Below are 14,093 nucleotides of genomic sequence, written 5' to 3' on the forward strand. Positions count from 1 at the left end.
GTAAATAGGTTGAGGGTTTCAACAATCCAGCTTTATAACTGCTGCTTCTTATTGAAAAGAGCCATTCTAGGTAGTTGGGGTTTCTGATTAAGATACTCTATGGAGGCCTTCTTGCGGAGGTATTTCAGACACATGCAGCTGGGAGGAGACCCTGAGGCAGACCAGGAGCACGCCGGAGGGATCATATATCCCATTTGGCCTCTGATGCATTGGGAACACCCAGGAAGTGTTGGAGAAGGTGGGCAGGGAGAGGAGCTCATACATCTCCCAACTAAAGGCTACTCTGCCTACTATGCTACAAACATGAACAAATAGGTCACAATACAACAACAATTACATGAAATGGAAAGCTAAAATGCAGACTTTAGTATTTGGTATTATTCATCGCAAGTAATTTTGTCATCATAAAAAGTCTAATTCCAGGTCCTATGAATGTAAAAAAAGGCTTTGTGCTCTTCCTGCATGTATTCAGTGTTTGCATTCCATTTACAAAGTTCAAATAAATAATAGAGACTCCTAATAAAAGAGTTTATAACAGATAAAGACAACTTATTTTTCTATGTCTCAGATTACTCCCCGAATCCTACTTTGTACATGCTTACCTTTTAAACTCTGCTTGTTTCTGGGAAGAGATGGTGGTAGAAGCCCCAGGCACCATGTTCTTCTCCTCATAGTCTTTGAGTTTCTTCTTCAACTGCACAATCTTCAGAAATGCAAACATAACATTGAGATAGCAGTAAGAAATGAGCTTTGGATAATGGCAACTGCTTGAAAGAGACATTTTAAATATCAGAAAATAAAGATTTGCTGGATTTTTTGTATCATTACGTATGGTAGTGTTGGTTGTGTCATATTACCTCTTGCCGTTGCTTCTCACATATCACTGCATACTGGCCTATGTGACTGTCCAAGCTTACAACATTACTCTTCAGCTGATAAAGGTAGAGACAAACATGTAAGGATTAAAAATATAGATCTATAGTCAAATAATTATTTCATTTATATAATATAATGCTTAGATACTTACCGATGATTTAATCTCCTTGGCCCTGTTGGCGTACTTAAGTGTGTTGTGGGTGTCATCGTAGGACTTGGATGAGGGGCTAACATTGGCAATCATAACCGTCCTGCAGTTTCCCCCCAAGGAGTCTTTAAGTAGCCGCGTCAACTTGCTGTCCCTGTACGGTATATGAGTTTTTTTATTCTAAAAACAAACGAGAAAATATAACATCAGTCCAAGAAATTAGACTGCCGTACTTTTTGGACTATAAGCCGCGACTTTTCCCCCCATTTTTTTGTACAGCTAACGACCACTAGGGAATCTCCTAAATCTATGGATTTTACAGGTAAAATTAACCACCTTTAACACTATGGGCTCTATGACCGGTCCGCACCCGCCACCTTTAAGCGGCGGGCTCCAGCAGGAAAAGCTGGAGGCCAGAAAAGAGTGAGACAGGTAGCGCGCCAAAGTAAAAGTGGAACCGAGAGACAGAACGAGAGCTAGACAGACGGACAATTTAGCTGCTGCGGCTTATATGCAGGTGCGCTTTATAGTCCGAAAAGTACGGTATATTGGATTTTTTGCTTTATAAAGTGAACATTGAGTTAATTTAGAATCAAATCAAAAGAAAATACTGAATATGGATATTCAATACTTCTGTCAGACATGACCAAAAGAGCAACATTTAGGAGTGTTAGGTGCATTGTGATATGAAGAAAAACACAAGGTGCACCTTAATATGCATTCTCCATCTGGACAAGCTGCACAAGAAAAGCTTAGTCATATTACACTATTTGGTGGGGACCAATAAACTTAACAGGAAACTAAATTCAGTATGAAGTGTTCATTTTAGTCAAAACAGAGAACAGCCATGGACCACTGTAGTCTGAAGTCCCCCTGCAGCTGGTCTGGGAACACAGCTCAGTCTACTATAATGGCGTCAGATAGACTACAGCTGCTTAGGTGAGTCACAATCTCAAGGGCATAGGGATTGCAGAAAGTCACATTAAAGTTAAGTAACAAATGAGTGTAAAAGGATCTCTTTTGGGGTTAGCAGCTGTGCCTGCACTTCTCCCTGGAAACACCCTAATGCTACACCTGGATCCAAAGACCTTAGTTATAGTTCATGTCAGGTCCAGGAAGATTCAGGATAGTAATGCAAATTTGGAAAACCTGCTCTCAAATGTATTCTTTTAGCAATGTCTGTATCTAAAAGTAAACTGAAATATATGTTTAGACTCCAATAGATTGGTCTGTGATGGGAAATCGGTTACAGGTTCAATGTCAAATGAATGGAAGGACCTTCAGTAATGTGAAAGGGAAGTTTTAAAGCAGCTATGAAAAACAAGCGCTTGATAAGAACCTCAATTCCACGATGCTTTAATGGGCTTTGTCTGGTTGTCTGTCAATGATGCATTCAGTTTTTTTTACTGACTACTCTCCATGGTCAAGTACATTTCTTTAATCATAGAAAACCACACAATATGAAGAATGTAAAAGGTTGTAGTTATCGCTGTTACCACTGCACAAGCATACAATTAACATAATCATTTGAACATAGATCATAAGTGCGGGGGGGCTTTTTTTCCATTAGGAACCTTGTTTGTTTTTTTAAGTTGAAAACCACATATCCGTATTTTTTTTTAAAAAGCAACATTTTCACTATCTGCACCATTGAGCATTTCCATTTCACTTTGGACAACACTTTCAGAAAAATGTCTCTGCATTGGATTGGACATAGCATACGGCAAACTGCAACAAAAAACACGAAGCAGCATAGCATGAAGATGAGATTTCTCTTCACTCAAACAAACGGCATGTCAGCCCAGACACAAGTGGGGACATTCTTTCCTATAAACAATATCCACAACGTGAATTCCTTGCCTGCCAAAAGTAAACACTGCAAGGCCAATAACCATGGGGATTGGTTTTGGATATGTAGTAAATTAAGCAGATTAAACTATGAGTTCACAACTGGAACACTTTGGAAAGGTGGGTAGAGTATAATACAGTTTTAACACAAGAGTTAAGTAACCTGTTGAAGAAGGATCACATTTCAGCGTGGCCCGGTACATGTGCACAGCACTAAATGCATGTGGCCTGCTTGCGCCTCGTCCCTTGAGACTGGTGTGTAAAATGAGAAGACTACTTGACAGGTTAATGTATGCAACTGGAATGCAATTATACCCAAATACTCAGTTCACTCTACACATCCCAGGTTCTCCGTTTTGCATACAAGCTAGTGCCTAACTTCATATACCTATATCATATACCTATAACCATAACAATTTGAAAAAATAAATAATTTTGAAGTATGGCTGCTTTAAAAATATTATAATTGCTTGATTTGTACCTTATTTAAAAAAGCAATATATTAAATGTTTCAAAATATTATTTTTTTGTTAATCACAACTAGCATTTAAAGAATGCTTTTAACATCCCGATAGCAATGAATATCTTAAGTGCTTTGACAACAAATCCATAAAAATTCATCTGTGGAAGCCGTAGTACTGTAAAAAGCACGACCAATCATCTGAGCCGGCCCGGCTAAAATAACTGGATGGCCTACCTGCCTGTCAGCCTTCCACCTGTTCACAAACTTATCTTGTGCCCACATTGGTCATGTGTGTTGGAGGAGGGGCTCTGTAAGGAAGTGGCACATTTTCTCCGGCTGTGTATTTTCTAATTCTAGCGCACTCGAGCTCGTTTCTCCAAAATTACCTACCCCACCTTTAACTTGTTACATAGATAACCAAACATGTGGTTCAGTCCCTATAGTCTTGCAGATGCTGCCTTGGTGCGTCTGTCTCATTTGTGAACAGACCGCTTAACTCACTGAGGCATCTAGCAGACTGCTCCCAGCAAACACACCAGGTGAAACCCTGTACAATATATTAAAGAGAAGCCACATTTTTCATTCTCTCTTAATTACGGTGGCCCTGAAGTGCAAGTCAAAACAGCATTTCAGAAAACGCTACAGCATTTCACAAAACACCACAGCATTTCAGAAAACTCCACAGCATTTCAGAAAACACTACAGCATTTCACAAAACACCATAGCATTTCAGAAAACGCCACAGCATTTCACAAAACACTTCAACATTTCAGAAAACACAGCATTTCATTTTATTGTAGTCTACCATATTATTTACATGGAGATAACCCCGAATATTCGCATTGCTCTAAACGCTCGAGTTTCAGGTTTCACCGCGTCTGTCAGCTGTGTTTACTCCTGTCATTCAAACAAGACACGCTGGAGAGGGGGCGGGGCTTATATCCATGCAAATAATTTGGTAGATACTAACTACAACAAAATGAACATATTTTTATGATTGAATTGTAATACGCGTTTCAAAATGATGCCGAAGTAACTACATACTGATACCGGTTAGTAAAAAACATGAAGTAATGCTGTGACAAGTCTGCAGACAAGACGGCAGGCTAAAAACCTTTTAGAATGCGTGTTTTCTGAATGGAGATCGGATCGATCAGGATAAACTAACCTGTAGCTGCTCCGTCCAAACTCACAACAACGTCAAACAGACAGAAATAAAGCAGCGACTGTATTCGCCATGACATAGACAGTCTGTGGTTTGTACATGTTTAACTTTTGTCCAGTTTCTGAACAGATATGAGGAGCTGTGAGCTCTGTGTGTTAACAGCTAACGGCTAATGTTTTGGGACATGTTGCGCTGTCGGTTGCTGACCAATCACGTAGCGTAATTTCTTGACTGGCAGCAAAAACAACCAATCACAGCAGTACTTCTCTGGTTGGCAGCAAAAACAACCAATCACAGCAGTACTTCTCTGGCTGGCAGCAAAAACAACCAATCACAGCAGTACTTCTCTGGCTGGCTCTGTCCAATCACAAACAAGAAGTGTTCTCCCTAAAGGAATACACTTTCCGTAATAGTTGAAATGCTGTAGTGCTTTGTGAAATGTTGAAGTGTTTTGTGAAATGCTGTGGTGTTTTGTGAAATGCTGTAGATCCCAAGGCGCTCCCAGGCCAGCGAAGAGATATAATCCCTCCACCTGGTCCTAGGTCTACCCATTGGTCTCTTCCCAGCTGGACGTGCCTGGAACACCTCCCTAGGGAGGCGCCCAGGTGGCATCCTAACTAGGTGCCCGAACCACCTCAACTGGCTCCTTTCGACGCAAAGGAGGAGCGGCTCAACTCCGAGTCCCTCCCGGATGACCGAACTTCTCACCTTATCCCTAAGGGAGACACCAGCCACCCTGCGGAGAAAACCCATCTCGGCCGCTTGTATCCGCGATCTCGTTCTTTCGGTCATGACCCATCCTTCATGACCATAGGTGAGGGTAGGAACGAAAATGGCCCGGTAGACAGAGAGCTTTGCCTTCTGGATCAGCTCCATTTTCGTGCGGTAGAGCGACTGCAGTACCGCTCCCGCTGCTCCGATTCTCCGGCCCATCTCACGCTCCATTGTTCCCTCACTCGAGAACAAGACCCCGAGATACTTGAACTCCTTCACTTGGGGTAAGGACTCATTCCCTACTTGGAGTGGACAGTCCATCGGTTTCTTGCTGAGAACCATGGCCTCAGATTTGGAGGTGCTGATCCTCATCCCAGCCGCTTCACACTCGGTTTGCGAACCGATCCAGTGAGTGCTGAAGGTCGCAGACCGATGAAGCCATCAGAACCACATCATCTGCAAAAAGCAGTGGTGCAATCCTTAGTCCACCGAACTGCAGACCCACGACTACGCCTCGAAATCCGATCCATGTATATTACAAACACGATTGGTGACAAAGTGCAGCCCTGGCGGAGGCCAACCCTCACCGGAAATGGGTCCGACTTACTGCCGAGGACCCGGACACAGCTCTCGCTTTGGGAGTACAGAGATTGGATGGCCCTGAGTAGAGACCCCCTCACCCCATACTCCCGCAGCACCTCCCACAGTAACTCCCTGGGAACTCGGTCATACTCCTTCTCCAAGTCTACAAAACACATGTAGACCGGATAAGCGTACTCCCAGGCCCCCTCCAGGATCCTTGCGAGAGTAAAAGCTGATCCGTCGTTCCACGACCAGGACGGAATCCGCATTGTTCCTCCTCAATCTGAGGTTCGACAATCGGCCTGACCCTCCTTTCGAGTACCTTGGAGTAAACTTTCCTGGGGAGGCTGAGTAGTGTGATGCCTCTGTAATTGGCACACACCCTCTGATCCCCCTTTTTAAAAAGGGGAACCACCACCCCGGTCTGCCACTCCTTCGGTACTGTTTCCGACTTCCACGCAATGTTGATGAGACGTGTCAACCATGACAGTCCCTCAACACCCAGAGCCTTCAGCATTTCTGGGCGGATCTCATCCACCTCCGGGGCTTTGCCACTGTGGAGTTGTTTGACGACCTCAGTGACCTCCCCCCGGGAGATTGGTGTTGATCTCCCGTCATACTCCAGCTCTGCCTCTAACATAGAGTGCGGAGTTGTCTGGTTCAGGAGTTCCTCAAAGTGTTCCTTCCAATGCCCTAACACTCCATCAGTTGAGGTCAACAATGTTCCATCCTTACTGTAAACAGCTTGGATGGTTCCCTGCTTCCCCCTCCTGAGGTGTCGGACAGTTTTCCAGAACAACTTTGGTGCCGCCCGAAAGTCCTTCTCCATGTCTTCTCGGAACTTCTCCCACATCCGCTGCTTTGCCTCGGCCACGGATGAGGCTGCTGCCCTTCGGGCCTGTCGGTACCTTGCAACTGCCTCGGGAGTCCCCCGGGATAACAAATCCCTGAAGGCCTCCTTCTTCAGTCGGACGGCTTCCCTGACCACCGGTGTCCACCAGGAGGTTCGAGGGTTACCGCCCCTTGAGGCACCTAGGACCTTGAGACCACAGCTCCCCGCCGCGGCTTCGGCAATAGAGGCTTTGAACACCGACCACTCTGGTTCAATGTCCCCAACCTCCACAGGAATGCCTGAAAAGCTCCGCCGGAGGTGTGAGTTGAAGGCCTCCTGAACTTGGGCCTCCTCCAGACGTTCCCAGTTCACCCGAACTACACGTTTGGGCTTACCAGGTCTATCCAGAGGCTTCCCCCGCCACTCGACCCAACTCACCACCAGATGGTGATCAGTTGACAACTCCGCCCCTCTCTTTACCCGAGTGTCCAAAACATACGGCCTCAGGTCCGATGATACGATAACGAAATCGGTCCGAACCGAACCGTGACCTAATAACCGAGGTACTTACCGAATAGAAATGTTTGTGAACCGTTACACCCCTAGTTAGCAGCATTAAATGTAGGATAATATGAACTCACCTTTGGGTCAGCGAGGGCATTGATGACATTCCCTAGGGCGAGGAGTGACTTATTGATGTTAGCACCTTCCCGCAAACGTGCCGCTTTAGCGTTGGTGGCGCTGGCTCTTTCTGATCCTGCCAGATCAATCAGGCTCAATTTTGCAACGCAGGCATTAGGATTGAGGCTGGCCGTTTTGTCCTGCTGCCTCAAATATATCTGAAGAAAAGAACAAAGAACTGTCAATTCAAGACTATCAAGAAGTAAACAGCGATGCATTGTAGATGTTTGCAGTGAAACAAGAGACTTTAAATACTTATGATCTTATAGACTGAAGATATTAACTGCCCTCTTGAAATTGGAGGGGTTGCAGTTAAAATGTTGTATTTATGTTTGATCTTTTGTTAATAATTGTCTTTTATGTTCACGAATCTGCCTTTGTATTTAAATAAAACTGGAATGTACTAATGTTGTAACTAGGGCTGTCAATTTAACGCGCTAATAACGCAAAAAAAATTAACGGCACTAATTATTTTAACGCGATTAACGCATGTGTATTTTTTTCCTCGGCCGCCCCGTAGTTTCAGAGCGCATCGAGTTTAAAATACGATCTACAAGCTGATGCTGACAGCCCCGCTCCTGCTGCCTGCTTGCGGCAGACCACACTTCCACGCTCACCGGCAGGCACCGACTGGGACCGGGAGGGTGTGTGTTTGTGTGGCGAGAGAGAGAGAGAGAGAGACCTTACGTGTATTGTTGTTGTTAGCATCTGGTGCTAGCTAGCTGCGCTAACGGATATAAGGAGCTGTTTAAATGAAAACAGAGGAGCGACATTTCGCCGACAACTGCGCCGAGCACTTGACTTTATGCAGGAAGCCAGACAGTGGGACATTGTACGAACAGTCAGCACGGATAGTGCGCGTAACATGATTGCAGCATCCAGGCAGCTCCCGTTCGAGCATATGCCTTGAGTTGCACATAGCTCCAACGCGCACGCACGCTGCCTACAAGCAGTAGTGCTTATAAACACACTTTATAAAGTCAGGCAACACTAACCAGGCTTCGTGTGATTCTGTTTATTTGTACCTTACTTTAACCATCCGTTCACTATTATCGATCATTGTGGAGAGAGGCAGACGTGTTGTTTTGTATTATTGCAGCTATCGGATGCAAGTAGTCAGTTTAGCTTCGGTTGCTATGCTAACATCACCCGTTTTATACCAGAGAAACTTTCATAACAGCGTTGTGATACCAAACAGTATCAATTCAGACCGACACACATTCACTTAGGCTAAGGGGAACTGGGGATATGCATCAGCTGCTTGTGTGAGTCGGACAGTGAATACTTTAGAGCGGCCGCTGCAGTGTGAGCTAACGGGAGAATAAACTCCCGTGGAAGAGCAGCCAGCACTGCAGCGGTCGGTAAATGCTGCAGAAACACATTAATAAACAATGAATCACGGCACTCTGGAGCAAAGTATAAGGTTGGAGAAGTCGTTATTCAATTTATTCTGGCTTCGTGTGATTAAAAGCAACACGATCATCGACCCGACGCAGTTGTTGTTGTTGTGAGCGATCAGCGATGTAAACGGTGACGTCATGACGCAGCAGGGGCAGCTCTGGGGCGCCAGTGGGCGGTGTGAACAGAGCGGGAGCTGAAAAGGGAAACCGGAGCTGAACCAGAAAAGCTCCCGCTCGGAGCTAGAAACTGAAAAGCGCTGGTGTGAAAGCCGCAACAGTCTAATTCTCTTGCAATCAGACATATTTTATGACAACACAGACAAAGGTACAGTGGGGCAAAAAGTGATTTAGTCAGCCACCAATTGTGCAAGTTCTCCCACTTAAAAAGATGAGAGGCCTGTAATTTTCATCCTAGGTATACCTCAACTATGAGAGACAAAATGAGAAAAAAAAAAATCCAGAAAATCACATTGTCTGATTTTTAAAGAATTTATTTGTAAATTATGGTGGAAAATAAGTATTTGGTCAATAACAAAAGTTCATCACAATACTTTGTAATATACCCTTTGTTGGCAATGACAGAGGTCAAACGTTTTCTGTAAGCCTTCACAAGGTATTCACCCACTGTTGCTGGTATTTTGGCCCATTCCTCCATGCAGATCTTCTCTAGAGCAGTGATGTTTTGGGGCTGTCGCTGGGAAACACGGACTTTCAACTCCCTCCAAAGATTTTCTATGGGGTTGAGATCTGGAGACTGGCTAGGCCACTCCAGGACCTTGAAATGCTTCTTACAAAGCCTTTGTTGCCCGGGCGGTGTGTTTGGGATCATTGTCATGCTGAAAGACCCAGCCACGTTTCATCTTCAATGCCCTTGCTGATGGAAGGAGGTTGTCACTCAAAATCTCATGATACATGGCCCCATTCATTCTTTCCTTTACACGGATCAGTCGTCCTGGTCCCTTTGCAGAAAAACAGCCCCAAAGCATGATGTTTCCACCCCCATGTTTCACAGTAGGTATGGTGTTCTTTGGATGCAACTCAGCATTCTTTCTCCTCCAAACAAGTCTCGTTGAGTTTTTACCAAAAAGTTCTATTTTGGTTTCATCTGACCATATGACATTCTCCCAATCCTCTTCTGGATCATCTAAATGCTCTCTAGCAAACTTCAGACGGGCCTGGACATGTACTGGCTTAAGCAGGGGGACACGTCTGTCACTGCAGGATTTGAGTCCCTGACGGCGTAGTGTGTTACTGATGGTAGCCTTTGTTACTTTGGTCCCAGCTCTTTGCAGGTCATTGACTAGGTCCCCCCGTGTGGTTCTGGGATTTTTGCTCACCGTTCTTGTGATCATTTTGACCCCACGGGGTGAGATCTTGCGTGGAGCCCCAGATCGAGGGAGATTATCAGTGGTCTTGTATGTCTTCCATTTTCTAATAATTGCTCCCACAGTTTTCTTTACACCAAGCTGCTTACCTATTGCAGATTCAGTCTTCCCAGCCTGGTGCAGGTCTACAATTTTGTTTCTGGTGTCCTTTGACAGCTCTTTGGTCTTGGCCATAGTGGAGTTTGGAGTGCTCATTTCATTTCAAACCTTTATTTATACAGATAAATCCCATTGAGATCATTGATCTCTTTTTCAAGGGAGACCTGCTCAAGTAGTTCAACATGAAACATAAAAACATAAATAGAACAACAAAAGGACATCATACAGCATTATTTACATAATTATCCACATAAACAGGTACCAATAGCTTCCGATTGACTAGCATCCAACCAAGCTTTAAAAACATTTAGTGGCACCAGATTGTTCAGTTTCCATTTAATTTGCAGAATATTCCAAGACAGAGGAGCTGCGCATCTAAAAGCTGTCTTCCCTAAGATAGTCCTAGCAGTTGGCACATTTAATAAAACCACAGCATTCGATCTCAGGCAGTAGCCACTTACAATTTTCCGTGAGATCAGGGAGCAGATATAAGATATAAGTTTCCCTAACATGGCTTTGTATATAAAAATGTACCAGTGACTGAGCCTCCGTACAGTTAGTGAAAGCAAACCAGCCCTTGCATACAGGGTACAGTGATGGGTTAATGCTTTACAGTTTGTCACAAATCTTAGTGCACTGTCTAACTTGACCAGGCAATTGGCAGGTGCATTCATATACATCAAATCACCATAGTCTAGCACAGGTAAAAAGGCCACAGTGACTAGCCTTTTCCTGGCCTCAAGCGAGAAACAGGACTTGTTCCTGTAGAAGAAACCTAGCCTAACCCTCAGCTTTTTAAGCAGGTTATTGACATGAAGTTTAAAAGTGAGACAATCATCAAGCCAGATACCAAGGTATTTGTAACAGGAGGTAACCACTTCAAGTTTTATTCCTTGCGTAGTGTGACTGTTTGAAGTTGTGGACAGGTGTCTTTTATACTGATAACGAGTTCAAACAGGTGCCATTAATACAGTTAACAAGTGGAGGACATAGGAGGCTCTTAAAGAAGAAGTTACAGGTCTGTGAGAGCCAGAAATCTTGTTTGTTTGTAGGTGACCAAATACTTACACTGAACAAAAATATAAATGCAACACTTTTGTTTTTGCTCCCATTTTTCATGAGATGAACTCAAAGATCTAAAACATTTTCTATATACACAAAATAACCATTTCTCTCAAATATTGTTCACAAATCTGAAAAAATATGTGATAGTGAGTAGGGCTGCAACAAACGACTAATTTGATAATCGATTAATGAAACGATTAATCGACTATTCGGACTATTATTGTGCCTTGCACAATTTCTCAAACGCTCTTATTTAGCCATCAACTTTTAGATTTAGCTTGAGGCTGTTTTAGGCATGTGGAAACTAACAATGAAGACAATAAAGATTAATACTTGATTCAAAAATACATATATTATTAAATTAACTAAACACATTTTGAACAAAATTAACATTGCTTTTTATTTAAATTAGATAAATAATATTTCCCATCAAAAGAAACAACAGTGTTTTAACAAATCGTATTAAATAATCTGATGACAGAACTGTAAACAGAATAGCTGAAACTTTAACAATTACCTCTAATCATTAACCCATGTTTGTATAATTGAGTTAACTCTGTGTGTTGCTGCTAGCATACATAACACCTGACGTGGAAACGTTACTCGTGGATGGGGCTACAGAGCTACTAGAAAGACAGTGGAACCCGGTGCATTTCTCTGTGTAGATGTGGTGCACTTTTGCTAAATGATTAGACAAATTGCTCGTGTTACCGCCCTTACATGCTAAACTCTTATTGCACTTTTGGCAACGAGCATTGTCCACATCGAGACGCGTAAAGTTGAACCACACCTCGGAGCGCGTTCTCTCTGCCATCTCCGCAGTGTGTTGCTGCATGTAGCAGCCGTGTGTGTGTGTGTGGCTGCATGTAGCAGCCGCGTGTGTGTAAACTGCCCTGCCCCCTCGGACAAACACGGGGAGAGAGGTCGCGTCTGGATTGGAAAGATCGAAAATACATCATAGACGCATTTGTTTGTCTTTTTGCATATTAGAAATGAGTTGGCGACACTAAGACTGCGATATAATGCTTATGTAGCAATAATACATGACATATATTTTTTAAATGTCTCCATTACCGATAAAAAGACCAATAACGTTGGAGCTTAACGGCGCGTAAAACACACGTGATGACGTCACCAACGAATCGACGACTGAATTAGTTGGCAACTAATTTGGTAATCGATTAAGTCGATTAGTTGTTGCACCCCTAATAGTGAGCACTTCTCCTTTGCCGAGATAATCCATCCCACCTCACAGGTGTGGCATACAGATGTAGCACTCCAGATAGGACTCACATGGGTGTGTCCCAGTCAAAAGCCCAGCGGATCCCAGTGGCTGGGGGTGTTGCCAAATTGCTAGAGGGCGTTGCCAAATTTCCCCATTTGTTCAATTACAGGATTTAACCATGAGATGGCGCTTCATTCACAAATACACAAAGACAACTGGGTGTTGTAGAACTTAGTCTGTTTGCAATGTTTGCAGCTCTGCAGTTGTGTTTGTTGAATACTGTAGCATTTAAATCACTTATTTGTTATGGTTTTCACAGGCTACTATAATGAAAAAACATCAGTTTTAGATCAAATAAAGTATATAGTTTGCTTTATGCAGTATATTTTTTGTAATATCGTTGGGGTGTTTTTACACAGTACAGTAGATTGAAGTAAATCAACTTATACATTAAGATAAGATAAGATGGACCTTTATTAATCCCTGTGGGGAAATTCAGTAGTTCAAACAGCAACAGAGTAAGAGTGAAAAAAAGGATAGCACAGATTCACACAGATTAATAAAATCAAAAATAAGATGAGCGATAAAAATAATAAGAAACTATGCAATAAGAAATGAATAAAACTAAAATATAATTATCATATCATATATTATAATGTATTGTATTATTAAGTAATATCATACATTTACCCCATTATAGCAGATGCCACATTGAATGGATGAACACATTTATGCATCAATAATTACAACAGAGTATTTCTAAATACAAGTTGTAAAAATACATATGTATTTAATATTAATAACATAATGATTAATTTCAGATGATAATAATTTTCAGGGTTAGGTCCGGTCTGACAGCGCTTAGCTCTCTGCTGCAGAGAAGATCACTGCTCTATACAAAGTCAAAAATCCTACATCCAAACGGAATAAATATAATTAATTATGATGAATACGTTAAGTCTTGTTCATTGTTTTTCACTTTTATTAAATGTTTGATATTTCCGGCACAGACCCTTTCATACCGGCAATGCGCGATAGAAACAACAGAAAGTGCGACAGTTTAAATATGCCAGTGTTAATTTCGTCAACGAAAACTATGACGAAAAATGTTCGTCAACAACCTTTTTTACATGACTAAGAAGAGACGATGACGAGCTAAAAATAGATTCTTGATAACGAAAACTATGATGAAATGTATATTTAGTTTGCGTTGACGAGACGAGACTAAGGTGTTAATGGTGGACTATCGGACATTCAAAATGCAGCATATTTTCCCCCAAGTGTCCATCTTGCCTGTCAAAATGCATCTTACGTTTCTAACTTGCAATATCATTATTTCCGCTCTCTTCACTCCAGAAGAGCGATCTCCCTGTGTCTCTGTGTGCGGGGGGCGTGGCCTAACAGACATGCTGCAGCGGACACAGAGATCTGCCGGGGACGGAGCGTTCAGAGAGTATAGAGACACATTTTGACTAAAAATTTACTAAAAAGTAATTTTGCATCGATTTAAAAGTTGACTAAAACGTTTTGAATTTTCGTCGACTAAAACTAGACAATTCATTCTATATTTTATTCTGTAGATTGTGTACATTACTTTTCACTTTACTGCT

General features: G+C 42.7%; 1 protein-coding gene across 1 annotated transcript in view; it reads right to left on the bottom strand.

Moving 5' to 3' along the window:
• kif18a (kinesin family member 18A) overlaps positions 1 to 14,093 on the bottom strand; it is a 50,312-nt gene that overhangs the window by 25,958 nt on the left and 10,261 nt on the right. The window contains exons 6-9 of the mRNA XM_034110298.2: positions 7,270 to 7,467; positions 1,028 to 1,204; positions 858 to 932; positions 603 to 703 (exon numbers count right to left, since the gene is read on the bottom strand). Of these exons, the coding sequence (XP_033966189.1) occupies positions 603 to 703; positions 858 to 932; positions 1,028 to 1,204; positions 7,270 to 7,467 (551 nt within the window). The remainder of the gene's footprint in view (positions 1 to 602; positions 704 to 857; positions 933 to 1,027; positions 1,205 to 7,269; positions 7,468 to 14,093) is intronic.

The sequence above is a fragment of the Pseudochaenichthys georgianus genome, chromosome 3, assembly GCF_902827115.2.
Source record: "Pseudochaenichthys georgianus chromosome 3, fPseGeo1.2, whole genome shotgun sequence".
Classification (NCBI taxonomy): Eukaryota; Metazoa; Chordata; class Actinopteri; order Perciformes; family Channichthyidae; genus Pseudochaenichthys; species Pseudochaenichthys georgianus.